The sequence below is a fragment of the Fusarium fujikuroi genome, chromosome FFUJ_chr01 (genome assembly GCF_900079805.1).
Source record: "Fusarium fujikuroi IMI 58289 draft genome, chromosome FFUJ_chr01".
In the NCBI taxonomy this organism is placed as follows: domain Eukaryota; kingdom Fungi; phylum Ascomycota; class Sordariomycetes; order Hypocreales; family Nectriaceae; genus Fusarium; species Fusarium fujikuroi.
Window position 1 is genome coordinate 1,801,236 of NC_036622.1, and position 21,580 is coordinate 1,822,815.

Sequence of the window (21,580 nt, forward strand, 5' to 3'; positions counted from 1 at the left end):
ATCAACCTGAGGAAGACGATGAGGGTGAAGGTGAGGAGGAGGAGGAGGAGGAGGAGGAGGAGGAAGAGGAGGAGGAAGCGGAGGAAGAGGAGGAGGAGGGAGGGGGAGGGAGGGGGAGGAGGAGCCTGACGCAGACGAGGAAGAGTTGGCGATCCAAGAAGCAGAGGAGGCAGCAGCTCGGGAAGCAGAGGAGGCAGCTATCGCTAAGGAGGAGGATGAGCTCGAGGTCCTTCAAGCTAAGAAGTCAAGAAAGGGCAGACTGGGCAGAAAAGACACCGAGAGGCTTCGAATCTTAGAAGATAATGCAGCAAAACGCGCCGAGGAACGCGCCGCTAAGGAAGCAGCAGCCGTTGAAGCAGACCTTGGAGCTGAAGATGCTGAAGAAAAGGAAGCAGGAGGACGACGACGACGAAGAAGAAGAAGAAGAAGAAGAAGAAGAAGAAGGAGAAGAAGAAGACAAGGACGACGACGAGGACAAAGACGCAGAGGACGAGGATATCGATAATGGCGAGGTGGGCAAGGGGAGAGATGATGCTGATGCTGAGGAGGCAGCAGCAGCAGCGAGAGAAGCCGAGGAGGCAGCAGCTAAAGAGGCGACAGAAGCCGCAGCTCGTGAGGTGGTCACGAAAGAACTTGAGGAGCTTGACTCCCTCCAGTTCAAGAAAGCAAGGAAAGGTAGGCTTGGCAGAAAGGATACCGAACGACTCAGAGTTCTAGAGGAGAACGCTACCCAGCGTGCTGCAGAGCTAGCCGCCAAAGAAGAGGCTGCCGCAGCAGCAGAAGGGGAAGAAGCGGATGTAGTCGAATTCGGCAACCCTCCTGAAGAAGAGGAGTCGGACATTAAAGCCGAGGACAATGATGAGGATCAAGAAGCGGACGCTGAAGACACTGCGAATAAAGAATCGAGTGACGTCGAAAATGAAGCTATTTTCGGCGAAGACGAAGAAAAGGAAGCTGAGGTACTGCCAAAGGACCAAGTCCCCGAAGCCCCTGCAGATGATGAGATCGTCGAGGTCATCGACTTATCGCCAAAGAAAGAAAGGAAGAGTAGGAAGAGCAAATCCCGTCGCGATGCTCCTCCGCCTCCTCCAGTTCCAGATCCTCCGTTGACGCCACCACCTGAGTCGAAGCAGTCTCGAAGGCCCAAAATTCATCGCGAAGGAACTTCATTTGGTCGGTGGGCCGCGACACCACATGAAGAGAGGGATGAGCCTCAAGAGAAGTCAACTAGACATAGACGGCGAGAGGAAAAGACGTCGTCCAAGGGTTCCTCGTCCGACAAAGTCGAGAAGACTCCATCACGATCTCGTGGCACTGCTTTGTTTAGTAAACCACCACTCACTCGTTCCGCTACCATGCGCGAGAAGAAAGACGGCATCAGCAGCAAACGTCGCCACTCTACCAATGCTCGCGGACTTGTATCGCCTCCTCCTGAAGATGTGCTCATGGGCGAGGATGAATTAAGCAATCGCCGCAAGTCGCGTAAACCTCGATCACGCGAAGATGAAGATGCAATGATGTCTGGCGCTGCTCCTGTGCCTGATAAATATGAACGTCGTCGTTCAAATAAACCACGGTCGCATGAGGACGATGATTTGGTTATGATAGATCCTGAACTCGCGCCCGATAGACGCGAGCGCCGACGGTCTCACAAACCACGATCTCGCGAAGAGGAAGAAGTCGCCGTGGTCGATACCGAACGTCGTCGGCGAGCCAAGAGATCGAGGGATGAAGAGCCCGTGATGGTGGAGCCTGACGTTCCTTTTGACGCACCTCCACGAAGTTCCAAGAAGTCCTCAGGTTTCGCTGGCCTCTTCAGTGGTTTGCGAACGCCGAAGACTGAACGACCTGACCCTCTGCGACGTCGCAGCACCTATGCGACAACTGATGACGAAGCCTTGCGCAGCGCCAAAATGGATGGTGATGCAGTATTAGTAGATGCTGACCGGGAAGCAAGGAGAGCTGCACGCAGAGCCAAGAGGGCAGCTGAAAGCGGTCCTGATCCTGAGGAAGCAGCGCGTCGAGCTCGAGATGAGATACGCCGTGAACGACGTCGACAGCGCGAGGAAGAAGCCGATTCTACAAGGCAAGACAAAGAGGCCCGCCGTGCTGAACGCAGACGACAGCGTGATGAAGATGCACGACGAGCCCAGGAGGAGCGACAAGCGCAAGAAGAACAACAACGACTGCAAGAGGAAAAGGAGGCACAAAGAGCCGAACGTAGGCGCTTACGTAGAGAACAGGAAGCAGTCGCTGCTGCAGAACAAATCGAAGATGAAGAGGCTCGTCGAGCTGCCAAACGCGAACGCCGTCGGCGCGACACAAAGCGGGCTGCTCGAGGTGCAGAAGAGGAGGAAGGTCGTCAGCGACGAAGTCAGCAATCTGCAGACGAATATAACCAGCGGAGATCCCATCGTCGCGAAGAGAGACCGCAGGCTCCAGCTTGGCCTCATTCTGGGACTTCATCATGGGTCAAGGAACACTCTGACGCACCCCCTCCTCCTGACCTCGGTGACGGGGGTGAAGCAAATGGTGGACAGACGGAGGACGAGATGGCGAGACGTGAAGCTCGTCGAGCTCATCGATCGAAATACGAGGAAGAGCCCACAGAAGAGACCGAAGATCGGCGAAGGCGACGAGCAAGGCGAGACGATCGTGAGCGCGGTGGTCGAGATAGAGAACGTCACCGAGATAGGCGCTCGGAAGGTAGCGACGAGCGACATCACAGCCGTCGAGCGTCAACCTTTATGGAGGCAGCAACAACACCTCGCACAAGTTGGTGGAAGAAGATCGCTGGGTGAGGAGTGATCGGATGATGGATGAGCGAACGAACGAACGATACATGAGAGTCTATTTCAAGCGAGCGTGTTTGCCAATGCTATTTGAATGTTTGTCACTACTTCATGCATTTCGTTGTGGTGCTCTTGTTTTTGGTAACCACGTTCTATGTCAACATGACACCAACATAGATATGGTCGGTGTTTAGGTTTGGCTTGGCATTATCAACTCATGGCATATCTGGGATTGGTGCTTTGAGGATATTCTAGCATTGGATGTTGATCTTGACTGGTACGGTATTTGAAGTCTGGATAAGTATGTACTTGGACTGTATAGGTATGCTGGATATAGCGAACTGTTATCCTACATGTACCCGCAAGGCACGATGTAAACTCAATAAATGATTTTTTTTGTTTGAAATTTGCTCGTTATCAAAGCCGAATATTTCGATGCATGGCCATTTAACCTAGATTGTTGGAGGTTTCTTTGTGTCGGTTCTAACAAGCACATTAATTACTGTCCACTACCCCAAGGCAAAGGGCATTTTCCACTTTGTTTGTCAATTTTGGCCATCTTCCTGGCTATACTAACACCACTTCTAACTTGTGGAAGTACACGAGTTGGGGTTACCTAATTCAATCCAATTCACATGATAATTAAATTGAATCCTTGGATGACTTCTTCACGCAATGAGAGAGGTAATTCCAAGATAGCCTGTCCCTTGTCCCAATCATCCTGGAGTATCCTCCCTGGCCTCGAGGTCCATGTCTCACTCCACTTACCACCCACTAACTAACCTTAGTACATGCCACTCCCAAGTTGCGCTGACGACACCTCAACCTTCAAGCCAACGTTCCCCTGCAAACCACCACCACCGAACTACGACTACCTTACACACCTACCTTAGTACATTGCAGCTGCAGTGCAACCTGGTCAACTCAAGCGCCGCCCCCCAAGCGCTGCATCTACTTCTTCTGCAGCACATCGATGAGGAGACCACCGGCGATCACGTCAATCAGTTGACGACCGACAACGACGAGCTGTGACCCAACACCTCGGGCGCTCTCGTCATTCGACCATGACTGCGCCGGGCAAAGGGTCGCGATGGGGAGCGTTCCTCTCTTCGGCCTTCGAAGGCGTCGAGAATCGTCTCGACAACTTACTTGACGAAGACCAACAGGCAGCACAAGGATATGAGCAGCAGCAGGGAATGAAGGCGGCGCCCGCGCCCGCGCCCTCGCCATCACCAAGCCCCAAACCGACTGCATCTGGTATGCCTCTCTTTTCTCCTCGGCCGTGTTCTGGTACGGGTAGAACTGTCGCATGCTGACTTCTTGTTCTTTATAGCTGTCGCCCCGAAGCCTAACCGTGCCAATGATCGTCTACAAGCCAGGTTGGCCAAGGCTATGGCCTCGCGAACCTCACAATCTTCTCCTCGCAGCTCCATCGATACTTCCCGTAGTTCGGTTGACAAGGAGCGCCCTGCTAGCACTGAGCCCGTAGTGATGAGACAAAGCATCGAAGTGTCGGAAATCAAGCCAACTGAACCTGCCAACCAAGTGGACAAGCCAACATCTTCTGACAGCCCAGCTTCCCGATCCTCAGCTGAACAACCAGCGACATCTGAGGGAAGCGATAGCAGGGAGATTAGTGAACAAAACTTCAAGCATGATTTCCCTACCCCGATTATCGTTGAGCCGCCTTCTGAGGCCGAACCTCGAAGTGCACCAGAACAAGTTACGGACGAATCCGGCATCCCGCAAAAATCGAATAGTCCAATACCAGATACCAGGCATCCTGTAGAGGCACCACAGATCCTAGATGCTCCAGTTGAAGAGTCACAGAAAGACCAGGACGCCACTCAAGCTCACGCGCCTCGTTCAGAGGAGATTCAAGACTACATTGAGCAAATCGACTCACTACAAGCTAAACTGCAGTTCCTATCTAAAAATGCCGCGGATGCAGCTAGGCAGACTGCAGGTTCTGCTGAAGCGGGTAGTGTAGACCGCAAATTGGCCGAAAAGGATGAGAAGATCGCGCTGCTAATGGAGGAAGGACGAAAGCTTTCAACTTCAGAGCAAAAGTTCCGAGCAACGGTTCGCAAGCTGCGCACCCAGATTATAGACAACGAGAAACAGGCCAATGAACTCAAAAAAGGTAAAGAAAAAGCTCTAGCCGAGGTGGAATCCTTACGTAGTCGAATCAACAACAAGGAAGAGCAAGAGAAGAGAAATGAGGAAGTGCGAAAAGCGAGCGCTACGCTTCAGAAGGAAATCGACGCCCTGAAGAAAGACAAAGCTGTCATGGAGGAGGCCTATCGACGTCTGGAGCAAGAATCTAAAGCCAAGGCTGAGCAAATACAAGCCGCCCACGCTGAGGCATTGAAAAAGGCGCTAGATGTTGAGAAGAACAAACAGCAGGAACTTGACCGTTCTATCGCATCACTACGGTCAGAAAAGGAGGCATTGATTGAGAAATTGCGCCTGACTGAGGTTGAGTGGCAAGAGAAGTTAGACCGAGCATTAGAACGTGGTCGGAATATTGAAGAAGAGCTGAAACTTGAGCTGAGAGCGACTGAGGGCAAACTCGAGGCAATGAGGGCGACGGCCGAGGAGGCCTCTGCAGGATCTGGTGGTGACATCAAGTTGATACGACATATCGAAACCCTCCAATCGCAGTATGCATCGGCCAGCGAGAACTGGCAAGGTATAGAGACCTCACTCCTGACCAAGGCTGCCAGCCTTGAAAAGGAGAGGGACGAGGCACAACGGCGAGAGTCAGAAATGCGGAAGAAAGCTCGTGATGCGGTAAATTATATATTCTCGACAGTAAAAATGGGGGAAGATGGCTGACACCTTCAACAGGCAACTCGTTATAAGCGACTCGAGGATGAGCTTCAGGACGTCAGTCCAGCTCTCACAGTCGCTCGGCAAGAACTCGAGACATGTCGTGAAGAGCTTGCTGCCCTCAGAGTCCAACACAAGAGCGTGGAGACGGCCCTTGAACAGGCACGCAACGAGCTCGAGAAGCAACAGCGAGCGGCGAGCAGGGAGGTTTCGGCCGAGGCCGAACGAAGGCAATGGGCAGACGATATTGCTATAAGCACACCCCGGTCTCAGAGCCGACCCGATTCCCCATTGCTCTCTGTTGCCCGGACCTTTAGCTCGGACTTCATCGGGCTTCCTGTACCAGCAAGACAGCCTCGTCGAGTACCCACACCGGGAAGCCAAACCGAAAGCGCCGGCGATGGCTTCTTCTTTGGACGAAGAATGTCCAGTCAACCTCCTCGCCCTAGTGCTTTGTCCACGGCCGGTCATGCGATACCTCCTCCACCCCCTTTCTCGCCCTTTGAACCACCTACTGAGTCACCACGCGCCGTATCACCGCCACTAGATCGTGATGATGGTCTAGATGACGGTGACCCTTCGTCTCCCCGCAACGTTGCGCAAGACATGATTTCGGTATCAACAGTCGGGGCTGGTCCTTCCGTTCAACTCGTCGAGAGAATGAGCGCGGCAATTCGACGACTGGAAGCCGAGAAGGTGGCTGCCAAAGAAGAGATGGCTCGTGTATGCAGCCAGCGAGACGAGGCGCGATCTGATATTGTGAACCTGATGACAGAGCTGGAAACACAAAAAGTTGCTTCAGCGCGGGTAACAGAGTTAGAAGCGGAAGTAGAGAACATCAACTCGCGATACCAGACAACATTAGAGATGTTGGGTGAGAAGAGCGAGCTCGTTGAGGAGCTCAAGGCTGACGTTCAGGACGTCAAGGACATGTATCGCGAGTTGGTGGAACGGACCGTGATGAAGTAAGAAAAGGGGAGAATATTTTTCTATTTTACTTCGTTATCTTCTGCCTTGTTTTCGTTGCTTTCTCGTGTTCGCATCTTAAAACCGGGAAAAGTCGTGATGTGTAGCACCTTTTTTCACTTTCTTCCAGCATGTATTCCTAGCTACCCTGGCAACTCGATACCCTCACGCTCTGCACCTTGTAAGACATATCGGCGTACCTGTTGACAAAGAGACAGAGTTAGGTGGGAGTTTATAGTGTGGTGCGAAGAGAATAGAGCCGAGAACTCCGTGTTTGTTGTGTTGTAGAGATATACATACTTCTTTATCTGGTGCCAGATCAAGTGCTAGCTCATCCGCGCTGTTCTTTAGGGTGAAATCAGCGCCTTCTTTGAGGAGAGCAACAGCAGTGTCTCCTGGAGAACAGAGGTTAGTGGCTTTTTGACGCCGGTGGCAAAGAGAGTCTTTTTACCGTGTCCCTCTGCAATTGCGTGGTGAAGGGGAGTGAATCCCTCATTATCAGCAAGGTTTAGCGGACTTCTATTCTTGAGAAGTAGAGTCACCATTGGCACGGAACCGACAGCAGCAGCGCGATGTATGGGATACTGGCCCCTGCGATCGCGTACTCGGGTCGACGCGCCGTTGTCGATAAGAACACGGGCAATATCAAGATTCTTCTTGGAGGCGACAAAGTGAAGGGCAGTCTATATGGTGAGTTTAGATGGCTCTCAATTTAGATTTCGTGATTGAAGCGTTACCTGTCCAGCAGAGTCTTCAAGGTCCGGTGAGTATATTTGAGTTGATAGACGGAAGGCGAGACTTACTCTTGAGGTTCACGTCCGCGTCTTTGGACATGATAAGTTTGACAACAGCTTCACCCTCTGGAACACTGGCTGAGATCATCAAAGGAGACCACCCGCTTTCATCCTAGAATTTGTCGGTTATTTTCCTGGGGGTGGGAGAAGACTTTCAACGAGAAGTCGTTACTCACTTGGACATCAGCATCGAAACTGCGTTGGTTAGCTAACAACTGGACGATATCCAAGTTGTTAGAAGAAGCTGCCCAGTGTATTGGATATCGACCATCATTATCCTTTCGTTGCGACAATTTTGGGTCGGACTGTCCAAAGACATCAATGTCTGATCTATACAATTATAAAAGGGAATGCTGACCTTGAGAAGCCCTTCAAAAGCAGTTACTATATTTACCGATTAGTGGTGATCCCAGTCATGGAGTTGTATAATTCATTAAGCATACCTCGGCCCTCCCGAGCAGCAGCATGAAGAGGGAACTTATCATCCGTATCCATACTGCCTACGAAGCAACAAAAGCTGATAACAAAATAAACACTGTTAACAAACTCCCGTCGCGTTGAGGATGTTAAACAGTTGCTGCTTGTTAGTGTGACGACCGGCCGAAGGTAGCTGATCATACGTAGATCCCTGTTAGCGCAGAAGAGAGCTAGTAGGAAGTCAAGTGGGTGGAGAGCAAGATAATAGGTACCCAAACCTCATAGCCACACATCTGTGGCGCTATTGTGTAGAAAAATCCAGCGCCACACGCGGCTGCCAGCCTTTACACGCTTCCATCACAAAGCAGTTCAATTATCATCAACATCCCCAGCGGTCATCCAGGTACTTTTGAGTCGCAAACACACGCACACATACATCATGGAGACGCCAGAAGCGCCTCAAGATGCTCTTCGACTCAATGCCCTCGCCGCACAAAATGCGAACGTCTCGAGAACAGTATACGCCCATGCATCCGAGCGATCGGCTACAAAGCGCCAGAAGCTAGACGACGCGTCCGAGGACCCCGTCATCAAGAGACGGTTCCGCAACGAATACTCAGATGTCGAGACTTTACCGCCATCAATTACTGCGAAGCTTCCAACGAAACAGCCTGGGAAGAAGACTTCTAAGGCCGGTGTGCCTGCTCGCCCAGCGATGAAACTCCTCGAGGGTGCGCCTAGCTCGGGCAAGGCATCTGCTCCTACTGCCAGGGACGGAAGTACGCCACAGAACATGAGTCTTACGTCGAGAGGAGTGCAAGGCCTTCAGCAGCAGAAGCCAGAATGGCACGCGCCGTGGAAGTTAATGAGGGTCATTTCTGGTCATCTCGGCTGGGTGCGTAGTCTGGCTGTTGAACCCGGCAACAAATGGTTTGCAAGCGGTGCAGGGGATCGAACTATCAAGATTTGGGACTTAGCCACGGGCTCGCTGAGGTTGACTCTTACTGGACATATCAGTACTGTGCGCGGCCTCGCAGTGTCCCCTCGTCATCCTTATCTCTTCTCTTGTGGCGAAGACAAGATGGTTAAGTGCTGGGATCTCGAGACTAACAAAGTCATTCGTCATTACCACGGACATCTCAGTGGTGTCTATACTCTTGCCCTACATCCAACCCTCGATGTTCTGGTCACTGGTGGTCGCGATGGCGTTGCCCGTGTCTGGGATATGCGGACCAGAAGTAACATTCACGTCCTGTCTGGCCACACCCAGACGGTTTCCGATCTTGTTTGTCAAGAGGCTGACCCTCAAGTCATCACCGGATCCTTAGATTCGACAGTCCGACTCTGGGATCTCGCAGCTGGCAAGACCATGGGTGTACTAACTCATCACAAGAAAGGTGTTCGTGCTCTAGCAACACATCCGTCAGAGTTCACATTTGCTAGTGGCAGCACAGGGAGTGTCAAGCAATGGAAGTGCCCTGAAGGCGCTTTCATGCAGAACTTCGAGGGCCACAATGCTATTATTAACACGATGAGTGTGAACGAGCAAAATGTCTTCTTTACAGGAGGTAAGTGATACGATTCGATCTTACTCACCACATGTGTCTAATCTGACTTGTAGGCGATAATGGCTCCATGAGCTTTTGGGATTGGAAGACTGGCCATCGATTCCAATCTCTTGATACCACAGCTCAACCCGGCTCTCTCGATGCCGAGGCAGGTATCATGAGCTCAACGTTCGATCGCTCTGGCCTACGACTGATCTGTGGAGAAGCTGATAAAACAAGTAAGTCTCTATCTTGCCTTGACATGCTCGTCTTTGCCTTGCTAATGCATCTATCCCCAGTCAAAATCTGGAAGCAAGACGAAACAGCAACAGAAGAATCACACCCCCTCGAATGGAAGCCCACACTGGCCCGACGAAAGTTTTAAAGGAGCAATTAGAGGTAGTATGTTTTTTATATTAAGGATGAATTGTCGCAGGACGCCGTTTGGGTTCTGTACTACACTACAACTATTATACACCGATACCCAACGCCTTAAGGTCTCCGTCATCACGGAGTGCCATTTTTACTTCATCGTCTGCAATAGAAAGACGGAGCTTACTGGACCTCTCTGTGCGCTGAGCTTCAAGGTTAACCAGGCCGGCTGCTACTAATTCGAGCGCCGCTGTGTGAATGTGACCGGGTCTGGTCATTGGGCGCTGACTTCCCATCTGCGTTCCTTTCAGGCCATTATTGAGAACTGCTGCTACACCTGGAAGTGCTGCTGGGGCTCGAAGGCAGGCACGGTGTATCTCATCGAGGGTATCCCCGAAGGTTGTCTCGGCAAGACCTGTTCTTCGAATACGCAGCAAAAGAGCTGCCATGACAAGCTTGGACATCAAAGGCAAGCTTCGAAGGTGTTGTTGAATGGGATTAGTGGTTGCCTCGTTGATGGCTTTCTTGATTGTCGCAATAGTAACACGACCTGAACCTTTGGGTTGCGTTTGATTGTCTCGCTTGCTTGGAGTTGCAGGATCACTAGGAGCGTCGGCCTCGGCGAGCTCTACAGCTCGGCGGCAGATGTCAAGGGCTCTCCGAGCGTCACCACTGACTGCGGCTACCTTTCGGCTGGCGAACTGTATAGCGTCAGGATCTACGATATTCCCAGGGACTCCTTCTAGTCGTGACTGAATGATCTTCATCAGTTGTTCGTGATTGTAACCAGGGAACGTGATACGTGTTAGACCTAAGTTTTTAGTCAATATCACAGCAATGTGTCAGATTGAAATAATACCTAGTCGACTGCTGATCTTATTGCTGAGGGTTCTCTCGGGAAGATCCATAGTGTTGGCAACTGCAAGTACAATAAGACGGCTATGTCGTAAAGTGGGCCAGTTGAAGAAGTTATACATGACGGCTTGATTCTTGGTGACTAGTTGGTCAAGCTCATCCATGAGCACAACACAAGGAATTCGGCGAGGGCTGGGGTTGCTGAACTCTCGTTCCAGATGATCAAGAGCCTGCGCTGGACTAGCTCTCTCCCCTTTAAGGGCTTCCCAGAGAAGAGTATAGGATTGGTGAGGGTCCGTAATCTTCATACCATTGATCTCCACGAATATGAAATCGTCCAGCTCATCAGAGCCTACAGCGTCTTCGAGCCTGGAGACGACCTCGCGGACCGTCGCTGTTTTTCCTGTTCCGGGTGTTCCAGAAATGTAAATACAGTTACCTGCGCCGTCCGAAATAGCTGCTTCGAGATGGGAATAAACCAAAGAAAATTCTCCTTCCCGACAAGGAAGACTGGTTGGGACCGAGGAGACATGCAGGCGAGATCGTGCTATCTGGAAAGGTGAAGATTCAACTTGACTGGGCGACAGTTTGCGTGTGGCCAAAGGCGTAAACTCAAGTCTCTTGCTTGCACTCCTATAAGTAATTGTTAATAACTAACGCCAGGGAGAGGGGCTTTCATCGCAAACCTTTTGACACGAGAGCCTGGTGTGGCTTGGCTCCTTCGTGAAGTTGGCGTAGCAGCTACTGATCCCCGTCCTGTTTTGGTTGGCGTCTGCGGGATTTGAGCTGGATGATAAGTATCATCAGAAGGTGATGGACTCCGAGCCTTTCGGCGACGTCGTGTGACTTTTGTACCAGTCTTGACCCTATCCATCAAGGCAAACAAATCATGCTCACCCCCATATATTTCCTCCCATATAAACTCGTCTGTATATGTAGCAGTGCGGGTATTGCAGCCTCGTCGACAGACAAAGACCTTACCGAAGTCTGGATCATTTCGAGGAACCTTACCCTGGGGGTATCTCGCAAGAAAACCATCTTGAGACATGATCTTAGCTTTGCCGTTGATTGATGCCAGGGGGTTGATATCCCATGATGGAGAGATATAGAGTTCATTCTATAACTTTTGATTAGTCTACATCCAACAGCGTCAAGAAGTTTCAGGGCTGACTGGGTAGTAATCGGATCGTTTCTTATCCCTACTTCTGATCTCCTTTTCACTCGAAAACCACATAAAGTTCGCTGCTTTCTCTCCCTCGCCATCGTCTTCAACAAATTCGCAGATCAAGGCGATCCAGGCCTCATTAGAGCCATCGGCTTTGAGCATGACAGCGTCTCCAATTCTGCATTCAAATTGGCCAATCCTTGCCCCGAAAATCCTGTCGCCTGTCACTTTTCTTCGTTTTCTGTCGCTCTGTGTTCCATCACCTCGTTCGGTCGTTAGGGTAGAGTTGTAGATCCATTGCCATGATGGTTCTACGTCTGCAAGCTCATCCTCAGATAGATCTTGGGGAATTTTGGACAGTTGACGTTTTGTATTTTCTTCTGAGTTGATGGGGGCCATTATTTTGTCGTTATCCGGTGCCATGTGCTGCCACGGCGGTTCACGCGTCCAGGAGACGCGACTGAAGTAAGGAACAAATACTTGGTTGCTATGGGCTATGCATATATCGGGGTGCTGTAGTCTGCTACGGAGTATAGATAGGTAGGTATCTTGAGCATTTAGTGGACTAGTGGGGAATCTCCCTACCAGGCACCCTATGATGCGTATTGATACTGTGCCTTTACATGGTCGTGCATTTACGGCAACAAAATCGTACCTCATAATGGATAAGTTTGAAAAGAGTTACTATACATAGAGAGATGTAATCTATATCTTACTCTTCCACCTTGATAATACTACTAGAACTTTAAAGTTGCCCTTTTATATAAATAATTGATAGTGTTTTTTAGATAAATAATTTATTCTAACTTTGGTAGATATATATATATAAGGCTATTCTTGGTTGCCTTATCTATAACCTATACTAACTCAGACACCTCGGGGAATTAAAGAGAAGCTTTAGACTACTAAGGTACGTATGTAAGGTAGGTACATACAGGTATGCATCTCCTCAACTAAGGTACATTAATTAAACTTGATGTATCCTATATATATACCACTACCTACGACGTAAGGTGGGCAAACACCTGTGAGCTGAAAGCTGAAGTGCCATTCAGTATGCAGGATAGCAAACGGGAAAGAGCAATCATGCTTTTTCAATGAGGTGGGCAGCATCAGCTTTGCACTCACAATGGATGTGGGATAAAATTGTTTGCTTCATCCCGAAGGACCTGCCTGCCTAAGCAGCTGCCCGGCAGTGATTCACTGGGCTGTTTCCAATGCACCTCTTCTGCTTCCCTTCCGCCTTTTCGACTCCCCCCAACACAAGAATTCTTTGTCCTTATCAGTTCTTTCAATAGCTCCGGCCTGAATCTTGAATCAAGATAAATATTGTCTGCTCGTCACCAGCTCATTCTTCTCCCTCCTCCCTCGAGTAAAGGTGCCGCGCGACCTTATGTATCAGGGCAGGGGAGGAGTCGCTTCGGGTAGAGGTGACCTCATGCCTCCAACTTCTGTCTCAAAGGCGCTCAAGTTTGCGTCGACGAAAAATGAGAGGTTGAAGACAGCGAAAAACATTTACCAAGGTAGAGAAGACAAGATCCGGCAAGCCGAGGATGCTGAACACCTTGGCCGTCCACCACCGGGAAAATATCTAGTACAGGTAAGGATCCTCTCGAACTCACTTCTAAGTTTCTGTGACAGCATCTGACGGGACTTGAAGGCGAGCCTTGTACTTCCAGGGCAACACTTGCTACCTGTTGCATTGGATGAACCAGCGGCACTCGACGATATACGCAGAAAGTACCGTGTCTATATCACGCGGGATGTGCCAAACATTCTTGGAATTCACTGCGATTCCATCTATCGCCTTCAGCGGGCGTTTGGAGCTGTCAACTGGAGAATTCGGGATATGCGTTTATCTAACGACAGTTTTCCCGCGCGCTTTCTCGTACAGAGGCCAACTAAAGCAGCCGTCACTGACATGATTCAGTTGAAGCTTGGAGCACGCCCATCCTTTTCTTCTAAAAACCCGAATCCTATCAGTAACGCTTCTTCAATGGATGAACATTTGCCAAGACTGGCGTCGGACCTGGCATCTTCAGCAGAAGGCCTCATGGCACTCAACAAGACCATGGGCTTGCGAGTCAGTTTCGGGCACGTTATCATTGCCAAGAGACCGAAAGGTACTGAAGATGAGATCGCATTCGACCAATTCACCACACTTATGAACATGTATCCCAGTCGTGGAGGAGCCTCTATTGTAACCAGGTGAGCGGGGCAACATACTCAAATCGGATCACTATATCTGACACGCAATAGACTTGAAGACGCTCACGAGGCGGAGCATCTCTTGCAGTATATCTCACGTCCAGAGGCAGGCATCTGCAAGAACATGAAGGACATGAGGCGAGGCTGTGAAGTGGTTGTAGTGGCCAATGGTCTGCAAATCAAGACCGAGGCCGATTACAATCCTCAACTTATGCAGCTAGCAATGGTCCGCGCTACGAGGCCAGAGACCCGGGCACGTTGGAGTTGGACGACTGCTGCTCCTGACATGTACGTCAATTATTCGATGGAAAAATCCCCCTTACTCATGTCTTGCACTTACAGGGAACACGATTGGAACATTCGAATGGATGCGTGGGACAAAGTGGACGTTCCAACAGAGTTTAAGGACCTTGCAAAGAGAATATTGGTTGTCTTCAACCCTGATGAGGGCACCATTCTCCCTTTGCCAAATGTCGACATAAGTAAACTTTCGATCCCCGATGAGCAATTCACTGAAATTCAGGTAAGATCTTGGGCAATAATTCCATTCAAAGAATCTCCCTATGTCCTCAAGATCAACATCACCGAGCTTCTAAAGGGGCCTCGCACGATTGGAGAGCAAAATGTTACTTGGGGGGTTGAATTATACGCCCCCCACTGGGAAGAAAGTCTGAACTACTCCAGTGGTGGCCGAAAGGACTGGGGGGAAGGGCTCGAGAATGTTTGGGAGGAGGGCGATGATCTCCAGTCGAGGCTCGGATGCTTCTTGCGGACCATTATGGAGGTCCAAGCCCTCCTGAACAGAGTGCATGCTGATACTGCCTCGCCATAGCAGGTACGCAAATGCGATGCTGTGCCGCTTGGGGGATCACCGGATGACACCTACTGAAATGGCGTCTGGCTAGTCTTAATCGTACCTAGAATAATGAGAAGCTTTCTATTATTCCTTTCACGCCTGTTGATCCGCTTGCCCTTGGCCAGCCATGATCTTTTGCCTCAAAACTGTTAGGGGTCATGTTAGCCTTGTTCCTAGTAGAGGCTGCGTGCCCGAGAAAAGCATACCTTCTTCAATCGTTCGTGCATTTGTCTGCTTCCGTTGGACAATGACCTCGAGATCTTTCAGGTTATTTCCCAGCTCCTCAACCTTGCTCTCGTAGAACTTTTCGGCCGACTTGAGTTTCTGCATGGGTGGTCAATCAGTGAACAGTTCCGAGCTTGCCAGGATCACAAATACCTTTTCAACCAAGAATCCAGTGCCTACATCCACCAACACAGTATCGGCATCTGTGAGTTCACCACGAACGTAGAGTGAGTTGGTGAGAGGAACCAGTACAGAGTTGGAACCTGGAGCATGTCAGAGACTGCTCAGAAAGCGAGACTGTGCGCTGAGTAGGAAGCGGCTAAGCAGGTGGATTATATACCTTCGGGAGCGGCAGCACGGCTTTTAACGCATTGGAGGCAGTCTTTAAACTTGTTCTGGGCGGCATGGAGTTGTGCGAACGACGTCGTCAAGTGCTCGAGCTCTTCATCAAGCTGCTTCTTGACTTGGGCAAGCTGCTGGGGCTCTAGCGTATCGAGGTTGACTATAGCGCAAGTGGCGTCAGCAAATGGATATTCAGAATGAATCACTGAGTAGATTTACTGGTTTCTTGTCTTCCAGCCATCTTTTTGGTGTATACTGAAGTGGCGGCGGACAGGTAGTAGTTGTCGTGAATTACTTCTAGGTGCCTTGAATGCCCCTCCAGGGTCTCGCTTGAGTAATAAAATGACGTGGGGTTGTTGAATTCTACTAACGGGGGTGCTATAAGCACTGCCATTGATTTTGCCTGGACACCTCCTTGCTAGTGAGGCACCTAAGTTAGTAAGGTAGTACTAGGTAGGTAGTTGCATTATGACCTTAGGCAGGTAGGTACTGATTTGATTAGTGGCCTTATCTTGTGTTGGCCCCAGATGCAACATTTTAGTTGATTATTTGCTCTCTGAACGTGTTTGATTTTGTCGATCTGTGTTGCTAGGAACTGTGCTTTGCTTATTGTACATTCGTCTTGAATGCAATAGTCATGTGATACTAACCCAGTCCATCCCTCACAGCTGATCTAATAAGTTCGAGATGAATGTTGGCAGAGCGTCAGGCTTTACAGTTTCCTTGATCGAAAGTCGTCTGCATTGAACCTCGCAAGTTCCATCCTCTTTGTAAGATCTTCCCAGGATAACCAAGACAGGAAACCCTACTATATCGGCATCTTTCATCTTCCAGACAAATGATCGCTGGCGATCATCGAGAACAACATCCAAGCTATTACGCGAATTGTCGCCAGCGGCAAGCAAGTCGTAAATTCTCAGAGAGTCTTCGGCTAAGTCTGGTGTAGGTATGATCGCAACCTCAAACGGCGCAATGGCTCGGGGCCAATTTAGTCCTTGCTCGTCCGCGAGAATCTCAGCAACAGCACCAAAGATTCTTGAAACGCCAACGCCATGACAGCCCATTTGAAGAGGAATACGACTCCCTGGGACCAGCCCCTCTTCCGCAGCTGTCGCCGGAATCCCCGAGCGTGGTAAAGTGACACAGGCATCGAGTGGTACTGAATATCGAGTTCCAAGTTGGAATGTGTGGCCGCACTCTAAAGCACGATGGATTTTTAATGCGCCATCTTCACATCGAGGGCAGGCATCGCCATCAGTGATACGTGCCAAATTCAGCCCGCCACCAGAGGCTGTACTGCCAATTGTTGAATACTCAACTTGGCATGGTTGAAGATCTTTGGGTAACAACGGTAGCTGATCGCGAACCCTTTCAAACACCGGTTCAAGTCTTCCATCAACAACATTGATGACTTTTGTCGTTCCGCTCTCCAATGATACTCCCCAAAGTGGCAAAGGATCCTCAATGGTGGCGTCCAGCTCAGGGACAGCTGATTTGACGGCATGAAGATTGAGACCACTTTCTGCAGAGGTCCCTGATGGTCTAGGATACCAAGCATTGATCAAGGTTTTTCGGTCCTTGGAGATACCTCGCCAAACACGAAAGTGAGACGCCGGAGGGCTCTCCGAACCATCATATGACGGAAAGCGGGGTCGGAGAGCAGCGACTTCGTCGTTAGCAGTATATCCACAAGAGTCACAATTTACCACGGTATCTTCTCCGACAGAACTTGGCAAGTGATATTCATGGCTCAAGTCACCGCCCATATCACCAGAGCTTGCCTCGGCCACAAGATATGGGAGTTTTAGCTCATCAAAGAAGGCGCGGTATGCTGCAGACACCTGACGATATGTCTCCACAGCCTCAAGTGTTGTGAGGTCGAAAGTGTAGAGATCCTTCATGAGGAACTCCCGTGAGCGCAGAAGACCGTGGCGAGGGCGACGCTCATCGCGGTATTTTCGGGCTGGGAAATGTCAGTAGGTTTAGCATCAATGTTGAAGATAGAAATGCGAACTGATCTGGTAAAGTCGAATAGGGAGGTCCTTGTATGAATTGACGATTCCGGCGACAAGTATGGTGATTTCCTCCTCATGCGTGGGCGACAATATCAGCGGAGTATCTTTACGATCTTTGAGTCGAAAAAGCTGAACGAGTCAGCCCATACCGCTTTCATCAAAACTTCAGGCTCTTACCTCCGGTGCAACAGATTCAAGACGATCACTCTTTCGCCACAGTTCTTCTGATGAAATAGTTGACAGAGATAACCTTGATGCGCCTGTGGATAACGTTTTAATGACATGTGCTAAGTTGCTGGCATCGTACTGACCAACTGAGTGCATATGTTTATCAATCAACTTTTCTATCTTGTCCTGAACACGGAGACCTAGAGGAAGAAGCTGAAAAATACCAGAGTGAGCCTGCTGATGCATTAACACCCACGTCATCATTTGGCCACTCGGGCTAAGCGACCGACCTGGCGGAGGAAACCACCGCGAACGAGTTTTCCGTGACCAACTGAAATTTGATTAGCTCATAAGAGATTCAATGGGAACATAGTTAACCCACACTCATCTTCATTAGCAGTTATACCCCCAGTTGGCACCCATATTGTCGACAGGGTAGACCGTTGCGAGTCGGCTTTTGCTAGACTTGTGACTGACAAGGCGCGCAGCTGGATACCCCATGAGCCCCTTTGGATAAGAGGACCACCTAAACAAGCAATTCTTTTTCCAATCATGACTTTAAAAACCGAGACGACAAGAGGTTTCAACACATACCACTTGTATGAGATCAGGTCCTCTTTTGAGTAATTCAACAATCGGAAGACCCTCCGTCTAATTGCTATCATGTTAGTCATCCTGCATTAGCGCCCGTAGGCGCGCTAGGCGCCCGGAAGGTGGAGGTGGTGCACTCGGGAAAATGTCATGACCCAAAAAAAAAAAAAAGTTGGAGGTCTCTTGAGATCCATTTCTATTCGAGAGTTTCCATCTGAGAGTTTCAATCAGCAAATCGGCTTTGACAACATGGCGAAGCCTTCTAAGAAACCGAAAGGCAAAGGCCCTCGCAGCTCTTCCAAGGGCCCAAACTTCGACAATAGTGCACTGGATAATCTGACGTCTACAATCGACAAACAGCTTGGCAAACGAAAGCAACCTCCAACCAAGTCTAACGGCGAACAACATCAAAAGAGACAGCGGAATTCCGAGGGCTCACCTGGTGAGAAGAGCGGGAAAATCGACGAAAAGACTCTATTAGAAGAGATCAAGGCCCTTGGTGGCGACGAGAGCGACCTGGCGCTTATTCAAGATGTTGATTCTGACGACGAAGAGTACACTCAGGGCCCCAAGGATTCTAGAGCTGTCGACAAGAGCCTTAAGGATGAGCTGGCCGCTTTCTCCAAACAACTTGGATTTGCAGAAGTTGAGATGAGCGAAGCCAGTGATCAAGAGGAAGAGGAAGAGGACGACGACGATGCTGAAGATAACGAAGTTGAGGGGGTTGATGACGACGACAGTGAAGAAGAACAGGCCGTGGCACCCAAGGAACCCACCCAAAAGAAAAGCAATATGGTAGGTTGAACGATTTCTAGGGTGGGTTTTCTGACCGCTAACAGTAAGACAGGCCTTCGAGCCTCGAGCAGACTGGCATGATTCTGAGCTACGCAAACTTCCTGCACCGACTACTGATGAGCCAACTCCGCCCAGAGCTGCTCTGGATGCTCTGAAACAGCACGCTCAGGCACTTCTGGAGGAGGACGCAACAAAATACAGAACTAGCGTCTTTGCTCAATCATCTCACAAGTTCTTGTCAACAATCATGACTTCAGGTACACTTAGCGATAAGGTGTCTGCTCTCACTCTTGCCGTTCAAGAGTCTCCGGTTCACAACATCAGGGCTTTTGACGCTCTTATGAGCCTGGCCTCCAAGAAAAGTCGAGGACAAGCCCTTGGTGCCATTGGCGCGCTGGTTGATTTGCTTGGCCCCGGCACATTGCTCCCTGCTGACCGCCGTCTCCGAGCTTTCCACGATCAGCCAGGGCTTGTTGGTACTTTGCAGCGAAATCCTGGAAAGCCTTGGGCCCCTGGAAACGCGTTGCCTGGTAAGATCACGCCCGCACACTTGATTGCTTGGATATACGAGGATTGGCTTAAGGCGACTTACTTTCGACTCATTCAACTGCTCGAATCCTGGTGCTCAGACGAGATTGAGTATTCACGTACCCGAGCACTCGATTTTGTCTATGGTCTCCTAAAGGAGAAGCCTGAGCAAGAATCCAACCTCCTCAGATTGCTTGTCAACAAGTTGGGTGACCGAGATCGTAAAATCTCTTCTCGGGCGTCGTACCTCATTCTCCAGCTGCAGAATTCACATCCTGGAATGAAACCTATCATTGTCCGGACCATCGAACAGGATATCCTCCTGCATCCATCTCAGGACCACCGATCAAAGTATTATGCCATCAACACCCTGAACCAGACAATACTTAGCAACAAGGAGCCTTCCTTAGCCGAGGCCCTGATGCGAATTTACTTTGACCTTTTCACTATCATTTTGAAGATTGGAAGTCTAGGCATCACTGCGCCAACGGACTCGAAGCCAGGCAAAGATGACGATAAGAAAGGTGACGTTAAACGGAATACTGGACGACGACCTCAAAGGCCGCGAGGCGGTAAGCCAGCAAAGCCCTCCGCTTCTGAGCCTGAGACTGAGGCTGCTGATAAGCTTGTATCTGCCATCTTGACTGGAGTCAACCGCGCAGCTCCATTCATGGTTGGCAACGATGCTATGTATGTGTGCTTCTGTTTCTTTCAGAATATCTTGTCGTACACGTAACGCTGACGCTACAACAGCATGGAATCTCACCTAGACACACTCTTCAAGATTGCTCATTCAGGCAACTTCAACACTGGAATCCAGGCACTTCTCTTGATCCAACAAATATCTTCGTCAAGAAGTCTTGCAAACGACAGATTTTACAGGACCTTGTACGAGTCCCTACTTGATCCTCGACTGGTGAACTCCTCAAAGCAGGCACTTTACTTGAACCTTCTCCTGCGCGCGCTCAAAAACGATGTTGATAGTCGCCGAGTCAAGGCCTTTGCCAAGCGTATGCTCCAGATTTCTGGTCTTCATCAACCCTCATTTACATGTGGACTTCTCTATCTTGTCGGGCACCTACGTGAGAGTTTCCCTGATCTTTCGACTTTATTGGAAGAGCCTGAGGAGTCCATCTTTGACGATGAGCCCGCAAATGAGAAGCAACGATACGATGGTCGGAAGAGAGATCCCGAGTACAGCAACGCCAACCGTAGCTGCTTGTGGGAGATGGTATGTTGCAGTTTGTTGTCTCAACTCAGTGCCACCATACTGACTATTTTCAGATTCCTCTTCAGTGCCACTACCATCCGTCGGTTACAGTCTATGCGATGTCGATATTGGAGCGCAATAAGAAGTCATTGAAGCCGGACCTTGATAGTCATTCACTCATTCGCTTCTTGGACAAATTCGTCTACCGAAACGCGAAGGTCACTGATTCAGCCAAGGGCGTTTCCATCATGCAGCCTCTACGGGCTACCAAGGACGTTGACGACATCTGGCTCGGCAGCCGTGGAGCTGGAGGTGCCGTGCCGTCTGTCAACTCATCCGCATTCTGGAAGAAGAAAGCGGAAGACGTTCCTGCGGAGGACATCTTCTTCCACCAGTACTTCCAGCAGATTGACAAGGAGGGCAAGGAGACTAAGAAGAATGCTGCAGGAAACGTTGAATCTGACGACGAGCAAGAAGACGAAGTTTGGAAGGCACTGGTGTCTACACAACCTGGCGTTGACCCTGATGACGACGGCTCTGATGTGGGCTTCGACCTCGACGACTCAGAAATGGCATCGGACGATGACTTGCAAGCATTGTCCTTGGATGGCGAGCTGGGCGAGGATGACGACGACGACATGAGTGTGGATATCGAGGGGTCCGATGAGGAGATGGGTGGTGCTTTGATAAGCGAGGATGAGGAGGGATTCGAGGTCAAAGAGGCAGCAAGCGAGAAGCCGAAGTCAAAACGCAGAAAGCTCAAGGATCTTCCCATGTTCGCCTCGGTGGACGATTATGCCGAGCTCTTGGCCGGAGAGGAGGATATTTAGGAGAGCTTGTCAGTTGTGAGGACATGATGAAGCTGAACCCATGTTTTAATATTTTGGCGGTACAATACATAT

General features: G+C 50.0%; 9 protein-coding genes; 5 read left to right on the forward strand and 4 right to left on the reverse strand.

The window, feature by feature from the left end:
* The window catches only part of FFUJ_01536 (uncharacterized protein), a gene marked incomplete at both ends in the record, with an annotated part of 10,523 nt that extends 7,722 nt beyond the window's left edge, over positions 1-2,801 (forward strand). The window contains 2 exons of the mRNA XM_023577617.1: positions 12-226; positions 323-2,801. Of these exons, the coding sequence (XP_023425598.1) occupies positions 12-226; positions 323-2,801 (2,694 nt within the window).
* A 1,055-nt stretch (positions 2,802-3,856) lies between these two features.
* FFUJ_01535 (related to transcription factor TMF) lies at positions 3,857-6,593 on the forward strand (the record flags this gene model as incomplete). XM_023577628.1 has 3 exons in its annotated part: positions 3,857-4,049; positions 4,126-5,585; positions 5,643-6,593. 3 exons carry the CDS (start codon positions 3,857-3,859, stop codon positions 6,591-6,593), a joined length of 2,604 nt encoding a protein of 867 aa, XP_023424044.1.
* Positions 6,594-6,733: 140 nt separating this feature from the next.
* Positions 6,734-7,879, reverse strand: FFUJ_01534 (related to 26s proteasome subunit p28; the record flags this gene model as incomplete). XM_023577639.1 has 8 exons in its annotated part: positions 6,734-6,790; positions 6,891-6,985; positions 7,042-7,273; positions 7,328-7,341; positions 7,394-7,496; positions 7,561-7,689; positions 7,743-7,768; positions 7,828-7,879. 8 exons carry the CDS (start codon positions 7,877-7,879, stop codon positions 6,734-6,736), a joined length of 708 nt encoding a protein of 235 aa, XP_023425482.1.
* Positions 7,880-8,240: 361 nt separating this feature from the next.
* FFUJ_01533 (probable pleiotropic regulator 1 (PLRG1)) lies at positions 8,241-9,733 on the forward strand (the record flags this gene model as incomplete). XM_023577650.1 has 3 exons in its annotated part: positions 8,241-9,369; positions 9,423-9,587; positions 9,648-9,733. The coding sequence occupies 3 exons, from the start codon at positions 8,241-8,243 to the stop codon at positions 9,731-9,733; spliced, it is 1,380 nt and encodes a 459-aa protein (XP_023424045.1).
* Positions 9,734-9,818: 85 nt separating this feature from the next.
* On the reverse strand, positions 9,819-12,139 carry FFUJ_01532 (related to origin recognition protein Orc1p; the record flags this gene model as incomplete). XM_023577661.1 has 5 exons in its annotated part: positions 9,819-10,531; positions 10,580-11,208; positions 11,262-11,441; positions 11,499-11,692; positions 11,747-12,139. 5 exons carry the CDS (start codon positions 12,137-12,139, stop codon positions 9,819-9,821), a joined length of 2,109 nt encoding a protein of 702 aa, XP_023424046.1.
* A 1,039-nt stretch (positions 12,140-13,178) lies between these two features.
* On the forward strand, positions 13,179-14,780 carry FFUJ_01531 (uncharacterized protein; the record flags this gene model as incomplete). XM_023577673.1 has 4 exons in its annotated part: positions 13,179-13,340; positions 13,401-13,948; positions 14,000-14,236; positions 14,291-14,780. The coding sequence occupies 4 exons, from the start codon at positions 13,179-13,181 to the stop codon at positions 14,778-14,780; spliced, it is 1,437 nt and encodes a 478-aa protein (XP_023424047.1).
* Positions 14,781-14,897: 117 nt separating this feature from the next.
* FFUJ_01530 (probable prefoldin subunit 5) lies at positions 14,898-15,612 on the reverse strand (the record flags this gene model as incomplete). XM_023577684.1 has 5 exons in its annotated part: positions 14,898-14,950; positions 15,011-15,128; positions 15,183-15,292; positions 15,370-15,531; positions 15,591-15,612. 5 exons carry the CDS (start codon positions 15,610-15,612, stop codon positions 14,898-14,900), a joined length of 465 nt encoding a protein of 154 aa, XP_023424048.1.
* Positions 15,613-16,033: 421 nt separating this feature from the next.
* Positions 16,034-18,108, reverse strand: FFUJ_01529 (prolyl-tRNA synthetase family protein; the record flags this gene model as incomplete). XM_023577695.1 has 5 exons in its annotated part: positions 16,034-17,334; positions 17,386-17,515; positions 17,564-17,788; positions 17,845-17,885; positions 17,937-18,108. 5 exons carry the CDS (start codon positions 18,106-18,108, stop codon positions 16,034-16,036), a joined length of 1,869 nt encoding a protein of 622 aa, XP_023424049.1.
* A 286-nt stretch (positions 18,109-18,394) lies between these two features.
* FFUJ_01528 (related to MAK21-protein required for 60S ribosomal subunit biogenesis) lies at positions 18,395-21,508 on the forward strand (the record flags this gene model as incomplete). XM_023577706.1 has 4 exons in its annotated part: positions 18,395-18,940; positions 18,993-20,158; positions 20,222-20,699; positions 20,753-21,508. 4 exons carry the CDS (start codon positions 18,395-18,397, stop codon positions 21,506-21,508), a joined length of 2,946 nt encoding a protein of 981 aa, XP_023424050.1.
* Between the last annotated feature and the right edge of the window lie 72 nt (positions 21,509-21,580).